This window comes from Oncorhynchus mykiss, chromosome 29, assembly GCF_057628025.1.
Source record: "Oncorhynchus mykiss isolate SJ-2025 chromosome 29, ASM5762802v1, whole genome shotgun sequence".
NCBI lineage: Eukaryota > Metazoa > Chordata > Actinopteri > Salmoniformes > Salmonidae > Oncorhynchus > Oncorhynchus mykiss.
Window position 1 is genome coordinate 34,776,312 of NC_143050.1, and position 15,745 is coordinate 34,792,056.

Below are 15,745 nucleotides of genomic sequence, written 5' to 3' on the forward strand. Positions count from 1 at the left end.
TTGTGCACAAAATTTGAGAGAAATAATATTTTTGTGTGTATGTAAAATTTCTCTACTCTTTTATTTCAGTTCATAAAAGTTGGGACCAACACTTTACATGTTGCGTTTATAACATACTTCACAATAGGTTTCTTAAATGGCAGGCTACAGCCTTGAAATAATAATTCATTTTTGTTTCTTCTTGGCTACCTGGCTTGCTCCTGACTGATTTAAAGTCAGTATGTTGTTTAATTGCCTATTAACACGTCTAACATCAATTGATTGTGACAGAATCACACATTAGGCTACTTCCCAAGCAAAGTCAATGTTGTGTCTCCTATAGGAGGTTGCAGCGCAGCCTCTGAATATCATCATCATCATTTGCAGCTTGTTTTTAGCATAAAGCATTGTGCACTAAAGCCTTGTTATAGATCAAAACTCCTAAACTAACAAGGGGCCTATGACTGTATCCATTTTCTGTAACAAAAGCCACACTTCCCTCACATACCCTCTCAATTCGAGCTCTGATTTTTCACATAACGCACCAAGCTCTTCACTGACACAGATATTTAAGGAGTGCATGGAGACTAGAGTTGAGTAGCGGAACTGGGTTACAGAGATTTACCAAGATTTCCCGCCCAAACCCACTCCATTTTCCAGGAAAAAAACAACTGAGAAACCGGCAAATGACGATACATATGAACAGCATGACATAAAACGGAACTGTTGAAATGACATGCACGTCTAAATCTGGCTCCTCTATGCCCTCCTCTCCGCTATCTGCATGATAAATCATCAATGATCAGGCTGGGGACAGACGGCGCACCTCAGTATGGAGCGCAGTTCACAATGCAGGTAGACCTATCATGTCGTCATTGTAACTGTTTTTCTAGTGACAGGTAGGTAGGTCTGTCTACATCTGCTGCAGCGTAGCCTATGATACAGTCGTATAAGGACTAAATGCCAGTCTAATTTACATACTGTGTATCAATCTGACTTTTTTGGAAAGATTATTATTATTATATATTATTTTAAATTGCAGCTGCAGTTTTTTAAAACAGCCTATCGCTCAAATATCATCGCTTTAAATCTGTGCACTCTCGCAGCCCTACTTTCTCTCCACCAATTCCATCCAAATGGCATCCTACTACAGTAGGTAATCCTGTTAAAGTTTAATACAGTATATGTCCTAGACTACCTCTTTCAGGTAATACATTCAATGCCGTATTAGCCTTATATTTAGCTAATGTAGTACAAGAGAAGCAAGAGGAGAGCAGGCAGCATGGTTGGGAACGCCATTGCAGTGTGTAATGCAGTGTAGCCTATATAACCCATCCCAGCAGTGCAAAAAAACTCACGAATAGAGGTACATTTTATTTTATATTTTATATATATATTTTAGGGGGTGGATCAGCTTTAATATTACAGATAGATCGTAGCTTCCATCAATGTAATTGTCTGCATCATTTCCAATCCCCCATATATTTTGGGGGTAAATATTTATTTATATTTATTTACATACATACATACATAAAGTATGTGACCCTTTGGAATTACCTGGATTTCTGCATAAATTGGTCATCAAATTTGATCTGATCTTCATCTAAGTCACAACAATAGACAAACATAGTGTGCTTAAACTAATAACAGACAAATTATTGTATTTTTCTTGTCTATATTGAATACATCATTTAAACATTCACAGTGCAGGTTGTAAAAAGTATGTGAACCCCAAGGCTAATGACTTCTCCAAAAGATAATTAGAGTCAGAAGTCAGCTAACCTGGAGTCCAATCAATGAGACGAGATTGCAGATGTTGGTTAGAGCTGCCCTGCCCTAGAAAAAACACTCACAAAATTTTAGTTTGCTGTTCACAAGAAGCATTGCCTGATGTGAAACCAAGCCTCGAACAAAAGAGATCTCAGGAGTCCTAAGATTAAGAATTGTTGACTTGCAGTAAAGCTGGAAAGGGTTACAAAAGTATCTCTAAAAGCCTTGATGTTCATCAGTCCACGGTAAGACAAATGGTCTATAAATGGAGAAAGTTCAGCACTGTTGCTACTCTGCCTAGGAGTGGCCATCCTGCAAAGGTGACTGCAAGAGCAGACGCATAACGCCTTGAAGGGGTCAGAGGTTAAAAAATATATACAAAAACGGTAGGCTGCACTCAACTCTTGATGGAGTTGAGGTACTTGGCAATGACAGCGATGAGAGAGAGAAACAAAGATGACCAGAGAGATCACATTGCCTCGTGCTAAACTGCATGCAAGGACTCCTGTTCCACCTCACAGTGATCACCTTGTGCTCCATTTCTAACCAGTGGACGAATAAAGGTAATCTGGAGCCCATTAGGATGTGTGTCCTCTCTGTCCGGTATACACACACACACTCAAACATTCATGGCTCCTCTTTTACGGTTCTCGAGACCAGTTGTGCAAACACATCTTGTGTGGGAAGATAATCCGGGAAGAGAGTTTTATGTTCGTATGCCGTCTAACCTGTGCCTAGATACAGAAATGGTACTTTATGTTCCTTGGCGCCGCACGTGTGCGTTCTGGGACTCCTATCTCTGTCTGTGATTCTCCGAGTCTTAGAAGGCCTGATTTGACCTCCTAAACCACACCTACTGACCTACAGTACTGCGTCAGCAACACTCTGGCATCAGGGGTCACCTAGTGTTACACTTCTTTATGGCTTAATACGGAAGCAGAGCTGCCGTCACAAAACACACACACACTAAATGTTGCTCAATCGCTTACAGCAGGTAACAGTTAAGTTTAGAAATGGGGGATCTATGATCAAAGTTGGTCCTCAGTTGAGTTGGTCATTTTGCCATTATCATGCACTTTGGAACTCAAATGTTCAGAGCCAAGCCTGCAGAACCAATCAGACTTTAATATCCGATCGTAATGAACTGGACTGAATGTTGCTCTGAATTGCTCCGAGTCGTTGATGGGTCTCAACAGTATCATAATGTGGTTATAAATGCTAAGTACAGGAGTTCCATTGATAACCGCCTTCATGTTATCTACAGTTCTCTATTGGACACGCATGGAGGAGGGAGGTGTGATACAGAAGAGAAGAAGGACTTTATATGAGGCTGTATCTGGTTTCGGTGAAAGCCTGTAGATTTCCTGTATAGGCCTGAGCTGCAGAGTATTCAACAAACAAGGTGGTGAATATATGTCTGTAAAATGTGTTTGTGCGCAGTATATTTTTTCATGAATAGTGAGGCAGTGTTGTTGGATTTAAATCAACTATCTTTTTCCTTCTGAAGTGGAGGACGTGAAGACTTGTAAAGGTATGGAGAGATCTCAGTATATTCTAGTCGAAAACGAGACACAACAACACTCCTGTTTTAAAACCATTAGGGCTGGGTGGTAAAAAGGAATAGATGTGTGTATCTATTTTGCTTGAGAACAATTACATGCAAAGGGGTCTGGTGAATAAATGGTGGAATTGTCTAAATATAAATGTTTTCTCTTTTTATCGCAGGTAAAATGTCCAGAGTAAAGAGTAAGTCACACCATGCTAGAATTCATTCTGAGCTGTTCGTACACATTTCCTTGACAAAAAAATACTAAACCAAGTATGTGAAGGGAAACGAGTTTGAGGTTGAATTTCTCATTTGTGTGTAAAAATGTCATTGGATGAAATGTGCTTGTTAAGATCAGGAGTTGATGCTGCGCTCTCCACAGTGACCTCTCCCTCCAAAACATTTACTTTCAATTCCCATAGTAGCATTCACGTTCTGCTATCCTATATTTATAATTTCTGTCAGATAAATATGTCTGCCTGGGATAGCTTGTTGTATTTCAGAGGTTAATATTGTCCCTGTCATTTTATGCCTATTTAAAAATTTTTTTTGCATGAATGTACTGATAGTATTTGTGCACCTGACAAAGATGATGACATTAAGCCAGAAATGTTTTCTCTCGCACTGAACAGATGACTTTCAACTTACCACCGCTGAAGACAACGAGAGGGTTGGTCCTGGTCATGATGTCACCCTCCACTGTCACCTCTCCCCCAAAACCAGTGCGGTAGTCATGACGATCAGGTGGTTTAAGGGGACAGAGTGCATTTACCTGTATAAGAATGGCCAGGTGACAGAGAGCGTTGGCTACGAGGGCAGAGTCAGTCTGATCACGCCGGAGCTGGAGGGAGGCAACGTGTCCCTGAGGCTGAGAGACTTCAGGAGGTCAGACGTAGGAAGGTACAGATGTCAGGTTGTCCATGGAGAACAGAAGGAGGAGGCTGCAGTGGGTTTAGAGGTTGCTAGTGGTAAGGGCTCTGTAAATACAGTACATGTTAATATACACCTAAGCAACAATAACAACCAGTCTGTTTCCCTGTACAGCACACGGCTACTTCCTCATGTAGTTAGGAGTTTGTAGTAGGAGTTTGGACTAGATGGATTCTGACTATCAACTAGCAGTAATGCATATGACAATCACTCTGAGCTTTGAGCTTGATGTCCTAACCCTAAAGCGTTTGAACCATTCCAGCGTAACTGGTCACGTCCCATGATTCTGATTAGTAATGAATGTGATGAACACTCGTAACCCCTTTGTTGCATATCACATCATCCTGGAATTTGATTGGATAAGGTACTGTAATAACTAATACGTTCAATTTTTTTCATTATCATTACTCATGGCTCTCCATCTTGGACAATGAAGGATCACGATTGGACTTTGGTGAGTGATTACTCATTTGGCTGCTTTGTTTATTGACAACCAATAAGACAAAACCGATAGCAGACCAGAGTGTTTCAATCTGATACCATACAGAACTAGTGGCCTTGTAAACAGCAGTGAGTGCATGAATTCTTCAAGGCTCCTGAGTACTCTACACTTATCAGCACTCTTCCCAAATGTTCCGTTTATGATACATATCTCAAATAAATTGTCCTGCATTTACATAGCCCCGCCTCCTCCAACACAATCTCTGCCTTAGAACTCAGCGTTAAACACTTCAAGATGAATAGAGAATCAGCGTGGATTTAGCTTGATGTCCGAGTATGTCCGAGTATGAAGCATTTCAGTAACACTGACTGCTTACCGTCGCAGGGCTTACGTCCCTTTCCCTTGATGCAAATTAGTAGTGAATTTGATGAACAGTCATTCCAATTTGATCGAATGATGTAATACATCAGAAATGGGATTTACCGAGTGTAACAATGATAACTAATAGCCTGCATTCTGTTTTACATGATCATGATTCGTGGATCTCCATCTTGGATAACGGAACAATTAGCTAGGTTATATGGTGAGTAACAACGTACATATGTCTGTTCTGATTATTGATAACCAATAACACAAGACAAAGAACAGACCAGTGTTGCAGTATGATGCCATAGAGAAGTAGAGGCTTTGTGAAACATTCAGTCATTCTGAGACTGCTCACATCCCTTTCCCTTGATGTACAACATTAATAAACGTGATGAACACATTCCAATATGATGCAGGAGCGGCTTTGGGACAGGTCTCTGAAGTGGCCCAGCCAGAGCCCGGACTTGAACCCGATTCAACATCTCTGCAGGGACCTGAAAATAGCTGTGCCACAACGCTCCCCATCCAACCTGACAGAGCTTGCGAGGATCTGCAGGGAAGAAGGGGAGAAACTCCCCAAATACAGGTGTGCCAAGCTTGTAGCACCATACCCAAGAAGACTCGAGGCTGTAATCGCTGCCAAAAGGTGCTTCAACAAAGTACTGAGTGAAGGGTCTGAATGCTTATGTAAATGTGATGTTTCAGTTTTTTATTTTAATACATTTGCTAAAAATTCAAGCAACCTGTTTTTGCTTTGTCGTTATGGGGTATTGTGTGTAGATTGAATACATTTTAGAATAAGGCTGTAATGTAACAGCATTTTGAAAAAGTCAAGGGGTCTGAGTACTTTCTGAATGGACTGTAACCCAGCGAGTCAGAGAGGAAGAGGGACTACTGGAGGACACTACCAGAGAGGTGGAGAAGAGTAAGAGACAAGTGGATTCACTGGGAAAGGACCTGCAGGACTCGAACAGCCAAGTAGAGTCCAACTGCAGCGTCATTCCCCCCTAAAACAAAAAAAGCACAAGAAAGAGGATTTCTGACAACCACCATCTCAGATTGTTCTAAAAATCCTTTCTGTAGTTAGAAACAGATGAGATGAGCATTTCTGAAAAATCATTTTGTTGAAACATAGTTTGATCTCTGACCCCCAATTGGCCATTTTTATTTAAAGCGTTCATATAACCTTCAATAAATATTGTACCTAACCTACCGATTTGGACAATAATTATTCCTAACAATGAGCAAGACATGAGGAATCCGATACTGATGATCAAAAGCCACTCACAGACCCCCCCCCCCCCCCCCCACACCCCCACACACACACCTCATGCAAATCCCACCCCAACAACCAGTATACAGTATCCCACACCTTCCTTCTGTTCCTACCAGTGGAGCACTCCAAAGGAGACGATAGAGGGGTGCTGGAGAGAATGGAGGAGCTGTTTGGGGAGGGTTGTTGGGAAAGCACTGTGATTCTATTCACCCATGCTTGATGACCTGAAAGAGCAGAGCATTGTGGAGTTTCTCCAAGCAGGGAGTCAGGGACATCCAGCAGCTTGTATAGAAGTGTGGGATCAGGTACCATGTCCTCAACATTAAGGACAGGGCCCTTGGCACTCAGGTCTCAGAGCTGCTGGAGCAGGTATCATGTCCTCAACATTAAGGACAGGGCCCTTGGCACTCAGGTCCCAGAGCTGCTGGAGCAGGTACCATGTCCTCAACATTAAGGACATGGCCCTTGGCACTCAGGTCCCAGAGCTGCTGGAGCAGGTACCATGTCCTCAACATTAAGGACAGGGCTCTTGGCACTCAGGTCCCAGAGCTGCTGGAGCAGGTATCATGTCCTCAACATTAACGACAGGGCCCTTGGCACTCAGGTCTCAGAGCTGCTGGAGCAGGTATCATGTCCTCAACATTAAGGACAGGGCCCTTGGCACTCAGGTCCCAGAGCTGCTGGAGCAGGTACCATGTCCTCAACATTAAGGACATGGCCCTTGGCACTCAGGTCCCAGAGCTGCTGGAGCAGGTACCATGTCCTCAACATTAAGGACAGGGCCCTTGGCACTCAGGTCCCAGAGCTGCTGGAGCAGGTACCATGTCCTCAACATTAAGGACAGGGCCCTTGGCACTCAGGTCCCAGAGCTGCTGGAGCAGGTACCATGTCCTCAACATTAAGGACAGGGCCCTTGGCACTCAGGTCTCAGAGCTGCTGGAGCAGGTATCATGTCCTCAACATTAACGACAGGGCCCTTGGCACTCAGGTCTCAGAGCTGCTGGAGCAGGTATCATGTCCTCAACATTAAGGACAGGGCCCTTGGCACTCAGGTCCCAGAGCTGCTGGAGCAGGTACCATGTCCTCAACATTAAGGACATGGCCCTTGGCACTCAGGTCCCAGAGCTGCTGGAGCAGGTACCATGTCCTCAACATTAAGGACAGGGCTCTTGGCACTCAGGTCCCAGAGCTGCTGGAGCAGGTATCATGTCCTCAACATTAACGACAGGGCCCTTGGCACTCAGGTCTCAGAGCTGCTGGAGCAGGTATCATGTCCTCAACATTAAGGACAGGGCCCTTGGCACTCAGGTCCCAGAGCTGCTGGAGCAGGTACCATGTCCTCAACATTAAGGACATGGCCCTTGGCACTCAGGTCCCAGAGCTGCTGGAGCAGGTACCATGTCCTCAACATTAAGGACAGGGCCCTTGGCACTCAGGTCCCAGAGCTGCTGGAGCAGGTACCATGTCCTCAACATTAAGGACAGGGCCCTTGGCACTCAGGTCCCAGAGCTGCTGGAGCAGGTACCATGTCCTCAACATTAAGGACAGGGCCCTTGGCACTCAGGTCTCAGAGCTGCTGGAGCAGGTACCATGTCCTCAACATTAAGGACAGGGCCCTCGGCACTCAGGTCTCAGAGCTACTGGAGCAGGTAGAGGAGACAGTGGTGGGAAACAGAGAGAGATTCTACAGAAGTTGAAACCTACCAGGAGGCAGAGGCCCAGGTAAGAGACATGGAGGGAAAGATCCAGAGGGGGAGAGGAGAAGAAATAGAAGGAGCAGAGAGAGACAACAGAGAGAGTTTTGAGAGAGATGCGTGACTCTCTCAAGTAGATAGAGGGAGTGATCCAGGAGCTTGAGGGAGGTATCAGAACACACGGCGAAGTAACCACTCTACTGGAGAGACAGGTGAAAGAAGAGAGGAATGAGGAGAAGAAAAGAGAGCTGGAGAAAGAGCTAGAGTCTGATAGGTGGGAGGGAATGGAGAAATCTGGAGAGATTGAGAGAGAGAGAGAATGAGAGGAGGGAGGAGAGACACAGGCAGGAGATTGAGCATATGAAGGAGAGGCCAGAGTTGAAGCAGTGGTGAAGATAGTTTGACCTGAGTTACAGAGGAACGTCATGATCTCACAGACAAAGATGCTGAGGGAGTTGAGCAGCCAGACGGAGGAGGAGAATCGAGAGATGAAGGAGAAAGATGGATAAAGACATAGTGAGGGAGAGACTGAGAGATGACTTTAACGTTTTGGAGGTCTACTTGCCAAGAAGCACACAGACACCTGGGAGATGGAGGGGGAGGTAAGAGGCAGACGAGAGGAAGGAGAGGGGGAGAACAAATGATAGAGCGAATGAGACTACTCTTTCATTGAGGGGTTAGAGAGGAGAAAAGGTAGAGAGAATATCACACTGGATTTATCCCACAATGTAGCAGCAAAGTGGGAGCTTATGTGACCACACCCACTGGGGACAAGACGTCAATTCAACGTCTATTCCATGTCGGTTCAACGTCATTCCGTTGGACGGACGTGGAAACAGCGTTGATTCAAGCTGTGTGTGGTAAGTAGGCAGTTCCTCCGTTTTCTTCCCTTCTATTTTTTTACCTTCATCCCAGAGAGATGAAAGGAACTGAGACCGACTGAGTGATCTTAGTGGGGGTTTCTTTAGAAGAGGTCTACATAACTAGTCTGAGAAGTAGCTCACATTTAGGGGGAAAGGTAGCAGGAGTAGAAGGAAGAGAGGGAGGGGAGGGTAACAGGAGGAAGGGTCGGTTGGAAAAGACAACTCCTTTGTTAAAAGGTTAAAGGAGAGACAATTTAGAAAGAATCACGATGTATTTATCCCACAATGTTCATTGTAGATGTCTTACTGACCAAAGAGTCCTTCCATTGTTTCCAGTTAGTATATTTTCAGTAAAGGATTCTTAAGTCATGCATGTTTATTGCATGTTTATTGTTTGTTATGTGGACCCATTTGTAGTAAGAGATGTGAATTAAACGGTTGTCTTTGTCTTTTGTTCATTCAAATGATAGGTCCAGTGCCATTTCCTGTCCCACCCAGTTGATTTGAATGATTTTCCTGCTGTTATTTATCCAGACGGCCAGAAGATGGCAGTGTTTATTCATCTGAACTGATTTAAACAAACTCAACATTGAACAAATCCTCTTAGAGATTTTGTGTGTGTGTGTGTGTGTGTGTGTGTGTGTGTGTGTGTGTGTGTGTGTGTGTGTGTGTGTGTGTGTGTGTGTGTGTGTGTGTGTGTGTGTGTGTGTGTGTGTGTGTGTGTGTGTGTGTGTGTGTGTGTGTGTGTGTGTGTGTGTGTGTGTGTGTGTGTGTGTGTGTGTGTGTGTGTGTGTGTGTGTGTGTGTGTGTGTGTGAACACGATGAGCGACATGGCAGCCAACAGGGATGCTCTTATTCAGACCACACACACACACAGCTCCTTTTTCACTGTTCTCCTATCAAGACCAGTAGGGCAAACACATGATGTGTGGGAAGAGAGTTTGTTTGTGTGTGTCATTTTGTTATTCTTATCGGTCTGTGATTCTCCAGGTCTTAGAAGGCCGTTTCTAAAGCTCCTATTCTAATCCCCACCTACTGACCGACAGTACTGAGTCAGCAACACTCTGGGGTCAGGGGTCACCTTGTGTTACACTCATTATGGCTTAATAAGGAAGCAGCGCTGCCTTCATAACTCTGTTATCAGGTTACCTCCCCCACACAAAATGAAATAAGTATCGACTCTCTCTTTCTCTTCGTCTCAGTCAATAGAGGGGTAAAACCAGGCTAAACTGACTTGCTGACAGTAGACGAGGGGCTTGGCGTCTCATACTACAGCCCTCTGGAGGAACAGGGAAATTTGTCAAGTGACATGGAAACGCTGTCCAATCTGGAAGTCATCAACTGCTCTGTGTGTGTGTGTGTGTATGCGCGCTGCGTGCGTGCATGGGTGGGGGGGGGGGGGGGGGGGGGGGGGGTGACTCATGCACATACACACTGGCGGTCTGGAGTGTGGTGAGGGGTAAGTTATAGCTGGCGATAGTGAGTGAACACCACTTATTTCCCTCCCTCGCTCACCCATCCTTCCACACATTACATTAGAGAGAGCCCCACAGATATGAACTTTGCTGGAGAAAAACTCAGGACACCTTTTCTTTCTCTTTCTGTTTTTATTGGTTTGGCAGAGACGGACCGAGGTGCTGGGAAAGTGGGATGACCATTCAACAACACACGTTTCAACAGTTTCTCTCCAGCGCTGTGGCTGGTGTTGCCGGAATAACAGTCCTCCCTTGGTGTCGCAGGAATAAGAGTCCTCCCTGAAACAAGACACTCATATGAATACTTGTGTGTTGTTGTCCAAGTCTTTGTCCATAGATTATAGGGAGTCGGCTGAGGAGGACCTCAACGAGACCGGGCTAGGATCATCAGAGATGGGGGGGGGGGGGGGGTCCAGGCAAAATCATCTCAATATTTGAAAAAGGAACCAAGCACAGTCTCTCACACACAATAACAAACACACACACACACAAACACACCACAGCTCTCTCTTAGCAGGCTCATACAGTCCGTGTGAACCATGGCTGGTGTAGGTGTCCCATCAATACATTTCAAGGGTCCAAGAAGACATACATTGGTCATTTCAATTGACAGTACATTCTGTAAGCTTTAAGGACATCACGATTCCATGCTAAACTAAGGCCATGTCTGAGAGTAGTTTACTGGACTGAGTAGTGGTTCCCTTGTAAATTTACTCACACCTGGCTTAAGTTGGCGCTGGCAGAAGTTCCCTCTAACCGCTGGTCCAGGGTCAGATGTTATTTGATCCTCCCCATTAGGTTCAGGTTATGTTTTGGGGTTGGGAAATCTGATCCTAGATCTGTAGCCAGGGGCAACTTCTATCTGGGATTTTACGTTATTACAGTTGACTAGCACCAGGTAGGCGGATCTTCAGGTCTTGACATCATCACACCAGGATTCAAGGCCAGAGTGACATCATTTAAAACACAGCCTGAACAGAGCTGAGAGGACCACCATTCTCAGATCATCATCATCATCATCACTATGTACAGTATATGCACACTTATTTACAATACAAACTTACTGGTGTCAGGGTAGCTGGTACTGGCACACATTACAAATAATAACACACAGAACACAGACAGACAGCACCTCTGGTGGCGGAGAGAGGAAATACACTGAAACACACGTTTGTGAAAAGCTTGGCACTGTAGATTTCTCCCACATCAACAATAACAACAATACAGGGTCAAAGGTCAGAGAGTCAGTCTTAGTGGTAAACAATATGGGGGAGGGGGGGGGGGGGGGGGGGGGGCTCCGTTTGATTGACAGCTGGGCCCCAGAGTGGAGACGAGGGGGGTAGGACGTGACAATCCTCCTCGTCAGCCTCAGAGCAGGCAGATAAGGCTCTTGCCCTCCTCAATCTCCTCCTGCACCTTGTCTGAGGACGTGGCGATCTCGGCCTGGGCGGAGAACACAGCACAGACGAAGGTGAGCACGGTGCCCCCCATGGCTGTGTAGAAGGCCCAGCCCATGGTGCACAGCCCCGACCGGTAGGGAGCCGCGTCCTGACCACAGTACAGCTGCACCTTGTCTGAACCCCAGCCTGCAGGGTATAGCATCAGACCCAGGATCAGAAACAGACCTGGACCAGAGAGAGGGGAGAGAGAGCCAGCGTTAGTTCATCAGTAACAATATAAAGCATTAAATAGACCTAGAACCAGCAAACATATGTGTGTGACTGATTGAATGTGTGTTTTAAATGTAGCTGCAGAAAAGTGTGGGATGACAACAGCACATTCTCTAAAGTCCATCCACAGAACAGCTAACAGCTACATTCTCTGGTATCAAAACACTTCCTGTTTCAATAACACGTTAGCATTCTGACTTCCCGTTGGTCAAACATACTATACGGGGCTAAAATGATTTCCTTCACCATCCCTTTCAGATGGGACTCCTACTCCATTCCATTCTAACAGTACACCTGGCCAGTGTCAACTCTCATTGCAACAAAAAGGCCTGATGCCCATCTTTCCTCAAACATGCTCCCCGCATCGTGAACCTGAGGTTACAGCACAAGGTTACAGGAACAACAGGAAAAGGGGCTTCCTCCTGCCAAGTCACTGAAGTGACCGACCGACTAACCCTGTCTCAGATTCCTGTATCTCTCGCTGCTGGAGGATGGAGCCACTTCCTGTGGGGGCGGGACCTACTTCTAACACCACACCGATTCGGTTACAACACCCCTGCACTGTATAATGTTCCACTTTTAACAGAACACGGATTCTGTTACAACACCCCTGTACAACACCAGAACCTAGAGGAAAGCCTAATCGAAGCTTGGTCTGAAGTAGCAGTTGAAACGTTTGCCCAAATCCCACACTTGACCAGTGAAGGGGAAACAGCGCAGGCCCCTGTAGTGTCTTGTGTTCAATATCTCTGTATCCCTGCGCAGACCATCTCCATACTCCAGAATGACGTTGTAGGAAAAGGCAGTGATCCTCCTACTGGTTCCCCAGCTTTGACACACACCAGGAGACGTTCCGTCACGCTGTTGGCAGCTGGGTCTGGAACTACAATATATCAGAAGTCTACTACTAGAAGTCTACTACTGGCAGTCTACTACTAGAAGTCTACTGCTAGATGTCTACTACTGGAAGTCTACTACTAGAAGTCTACTACTGGAAGTCTACTACTAGAAGTCTACTACTAGAAGTCTACTACTAGATGTCTACTACTAGAAGTTTACTACTAGATGTCTACTACTGGAAGTCTACTACTGGAAGTCTACTACCAGAAGTCTACTACTAGAAGTCTACTACTGGAAGTCTACTACTAGAAGTCTACTACTAGAAGTCTACTACTGGCAGTCTACTACTAGAAGTCTACTGCTAGATGTCTACTACTAGAAGTCTACTACTAGATGTCTACTACTGGAAGTCTACTACTGGAAGTCTACTGCTTGATGTCTACTACTGGAAGTCTACTACTAGAAGTCTACTACTGGAAGTCTACTACTAGAAGTCTACTACTGGAAGTCTACTACTAGAAGTCTACTACTAGATGTCTACTACTGGAATTCTACTACTAGATGTCTACTACTAGATGTCTACTACTAGATGTCTTCTACTAGATGTCTACTACTGGGAGTCTACTACTAGAAGTCTACTACTAGAAGTCTACTACTGGAAGTCTACTACTAGAAGTCTACTACTAGAAGTATACTACTAGAAGTCTACTACTAGAAGTCTACTAATATAAGTCTACCACTGGAAGCTCTGTTAATAGAACTGCAATAGTAATGCTGGATGTCCACTCGAGTCTAGATTGGGAACAATGTAACTACGATATGTCTACAGGCACATATCACTACCGTAAGGCCACTTGTTCAGAGATTTCATGACTTGTCCTGCATGCTTCTCCTGCTCCTCTCCCCTCCCTACCGTGGGAGCGGATCACTCAGGCAGCCTGAGGGTCTGCAGCCGTCTGCATCTCAGTAGGAAACAGTTAGAATAATAGGATTAAAATGAAAGGCTAGAGAGAGAGAGCGATGGAGAGAGAAGGGTATGGAGAGAGAAGGGTATGGAGAGAGAAGGGTATGGAGAGGGAAGGGTATGGAGAGGGAAGGGTATGGAGAGGGAAGGGTATGGAGAGAGAAGGGTATGGAGAGGGAAGGGTATGGAGAGAGAAGGGTATGGAGAGAGAAGGGTATGGAGAGGGAAGGGTATGGAGAGGGAAGGGTATGGAGAGAGAAGGGTATGGAGAGAGAAGGGTATGGAGAGAGAAGGGTATGGAGAGGGAAGGGTATGGAGAGAGAAGGGTATGGAGAGAGAAGGGTATGGAGAGGGAAGGGTATGGAGAGAGAAGGGTATGGAGAGAGAAGGGTATGGAGAGGGAAGGGTATGGAGAGGGAAGGGTATGGAGAGAGATACAAAGAGAGAGGGGCCATAAATGGCCTCTTAGGTCTCCTGCACCTCTATATCAGTCCAGCACTCTAAGCCTCCTTCCCTCCCTCTGTCTGCCCCAGTCACTCGCTTCGCCAGGAGATGGGAAAAAAAGTGCAATGCCGACACCAGCTTTCCTCTCTCTCTCTTTCTCCATCTCTCTCAGAGCAGACCGAAATCCTATTAAACGCGGAAATGAAAAGTAGGTCATAAATTGCTTCCACATGTTGTTGCGTTGCCTTGACAGCCAGAGCAGCTCTGGTGACGGACTGGAGGTATGGTTTCAATTCTACTACCCCCTTCCCCCACACTACCCCCGTACCCCCACAATACCCCCACACTACCCCCCTAATCCCTATCCCCACTTCCCCCACTTCCCCCAAACAACCCCCCTACCTCCACACTACCCCCTACACCCACACTACCCCCCTAACCCCACACTACCCCCACACCCCTGCATCCCTTTTCACCCCTCTCTGTGTCAAACCCCCTCCCCCTTCGCCCTCTGTCTCAACCAGTGTTTTCTAACTCCAGACCTTGAATAGCCCCAGCAGCACATTTTGTTGTTGTAGTCCTGGACAAGCACACCGGAGTCAACTTGTCAACTAATCATCAAGGCCTCAATGAGTTGAATCAGGGGAGTCTGTCCAGGGCTACAACAACAATGTGCGCTGCTGGGGGTACTCGAGGAGTTGGGAAACACTGACCTACACTCCTCCACCCCCTTCTCCACACTCCTCCACCCCCTTCTCTCCACTCCTCCACCCCCTTCTCTACACTCCTCCACCCCCTTCTCTACACTCCTCCACCCCCTTCTCTACACTCCTCCACCCCCTTCTCTACACTCCTCCACTCCCTTCTCCACACTCCTCCACCCCCTTCTCTATACTCCTCCACCCCCTTCTCCACACTCCTCCACCCCCTTCTCCACCCCCTTCTCTACACTCCTCCACCCCCTTCTCTACACTCCTCCACCCCCTTCTCCACACTCCTCCACCCCCTTCTCTACACTCCTCCACCCCCTTCTCCACACTCCTCCACCCCCTTCTCCACCCCCTTCTCTACACTCCTCCACCCCCTTCTCCACACTCCTCCACCCCCTTCTCTACACTCCTCCACCCCCTTCTCCACACTCCTCCACCCCCTTCTCCACCCCCTTCTCTACACTCCTCCACACCCTTCTCTACACTCCTCCACCCCCTTCTCTACACTCCTCCACCCCCTTCTCTAAACTCCTCCACCCCCTCCCCCACCCCCTTCTCTACACTCCTCCACACCCTTCTCCACCCCCTTCTCTACACTCCTCCACCCCCTCTCTCATTGACCCGGCCATTCTACTCCTGGTTCCCAGAAAACCGGGGTGTTCACCTCCTCTCAACACAAGGAAATGGTGTGAACGTACCGCGACAGAGCCTGAGGTAGAGAGGCAGTGAGAGTGGGACAGAGCCTGAGGTAGAGAGGCAGTGAGAGTGGGACAGAG

General features: G+C 46.4%; 2 protein-coding genes across 3 annotated transcripts in view; one reads left to right on the forward strand and one right to left on the reverse strand.

Annotated features, from left to right (window-relative positions):
• Nucleotides 1–703: 703 nt before the first annotated feature.
• On the forward strand, nucleotides 704–6,241 carry LOC110509325 (butyrophilin subfamily 1 member A1-like). The gene is made up of 6 exons (XM_090227080.1): nucleotides 704–834; nucleotides 3,014–3,280; nucleotides 3,475–3,495; nucleotides 3,928–4,263; nucleotides 4,662–5,250; nucleotides 5,450–6,241. The coding sequence occupies exons 3-5, from the start codon at nucleotides 3,480–3,482 to the stop codon at nucleotides 4,685–4,687; spliced, it is 378 nt and encodes a 125-aa protein (XP_090083206.1). The 5' UTR covers nucleotides 704–834; nucleotides 3,014–3,280; nucleotides 3,475–3,479; the 3' UTR covers nucleotides 4,688–5,250; nucleotides 5,450–6,241.
• A 4,212-nt stretch (nucleotides 6,242–10,453) lies between these two features.
• The window catches only part of LOC110509667 (LHFPL tetraspan subfamily member 2a protein), a 69,866-nt gene continuing 64,574 nt past the window's right edge, over nucleotides 10,454–15,745 (reverse strand). For both annotated transcript variants that reach the window (XM_021590682.3, XM_021590684.3), the window contains one exon: nucleotides 10,454–11,966. In XM_021590682.3, the coding sequence (XP_021446357.1) occupies nucleotides 11,710–11,966 (257 nt within the window). In that variant the 3' untranslated portion in view covers nucleotides 10,454–11,709. The remainder of the gene's footprint in view (nucleotides 11,967–15,745) is intronic.

Bases quoted from the DNA above. Each gene is read 5' to 3' on its own strand.
- LOC110509325 (XM_090227080.1), top strand. The intron at 4,264-4,661 runs GTAAGGGCTCTG...TGGACAATGAAG, and splicing joins GGGTTTAGAGGTTGCTAGTG to GATCACGATTGGACTTTGGT.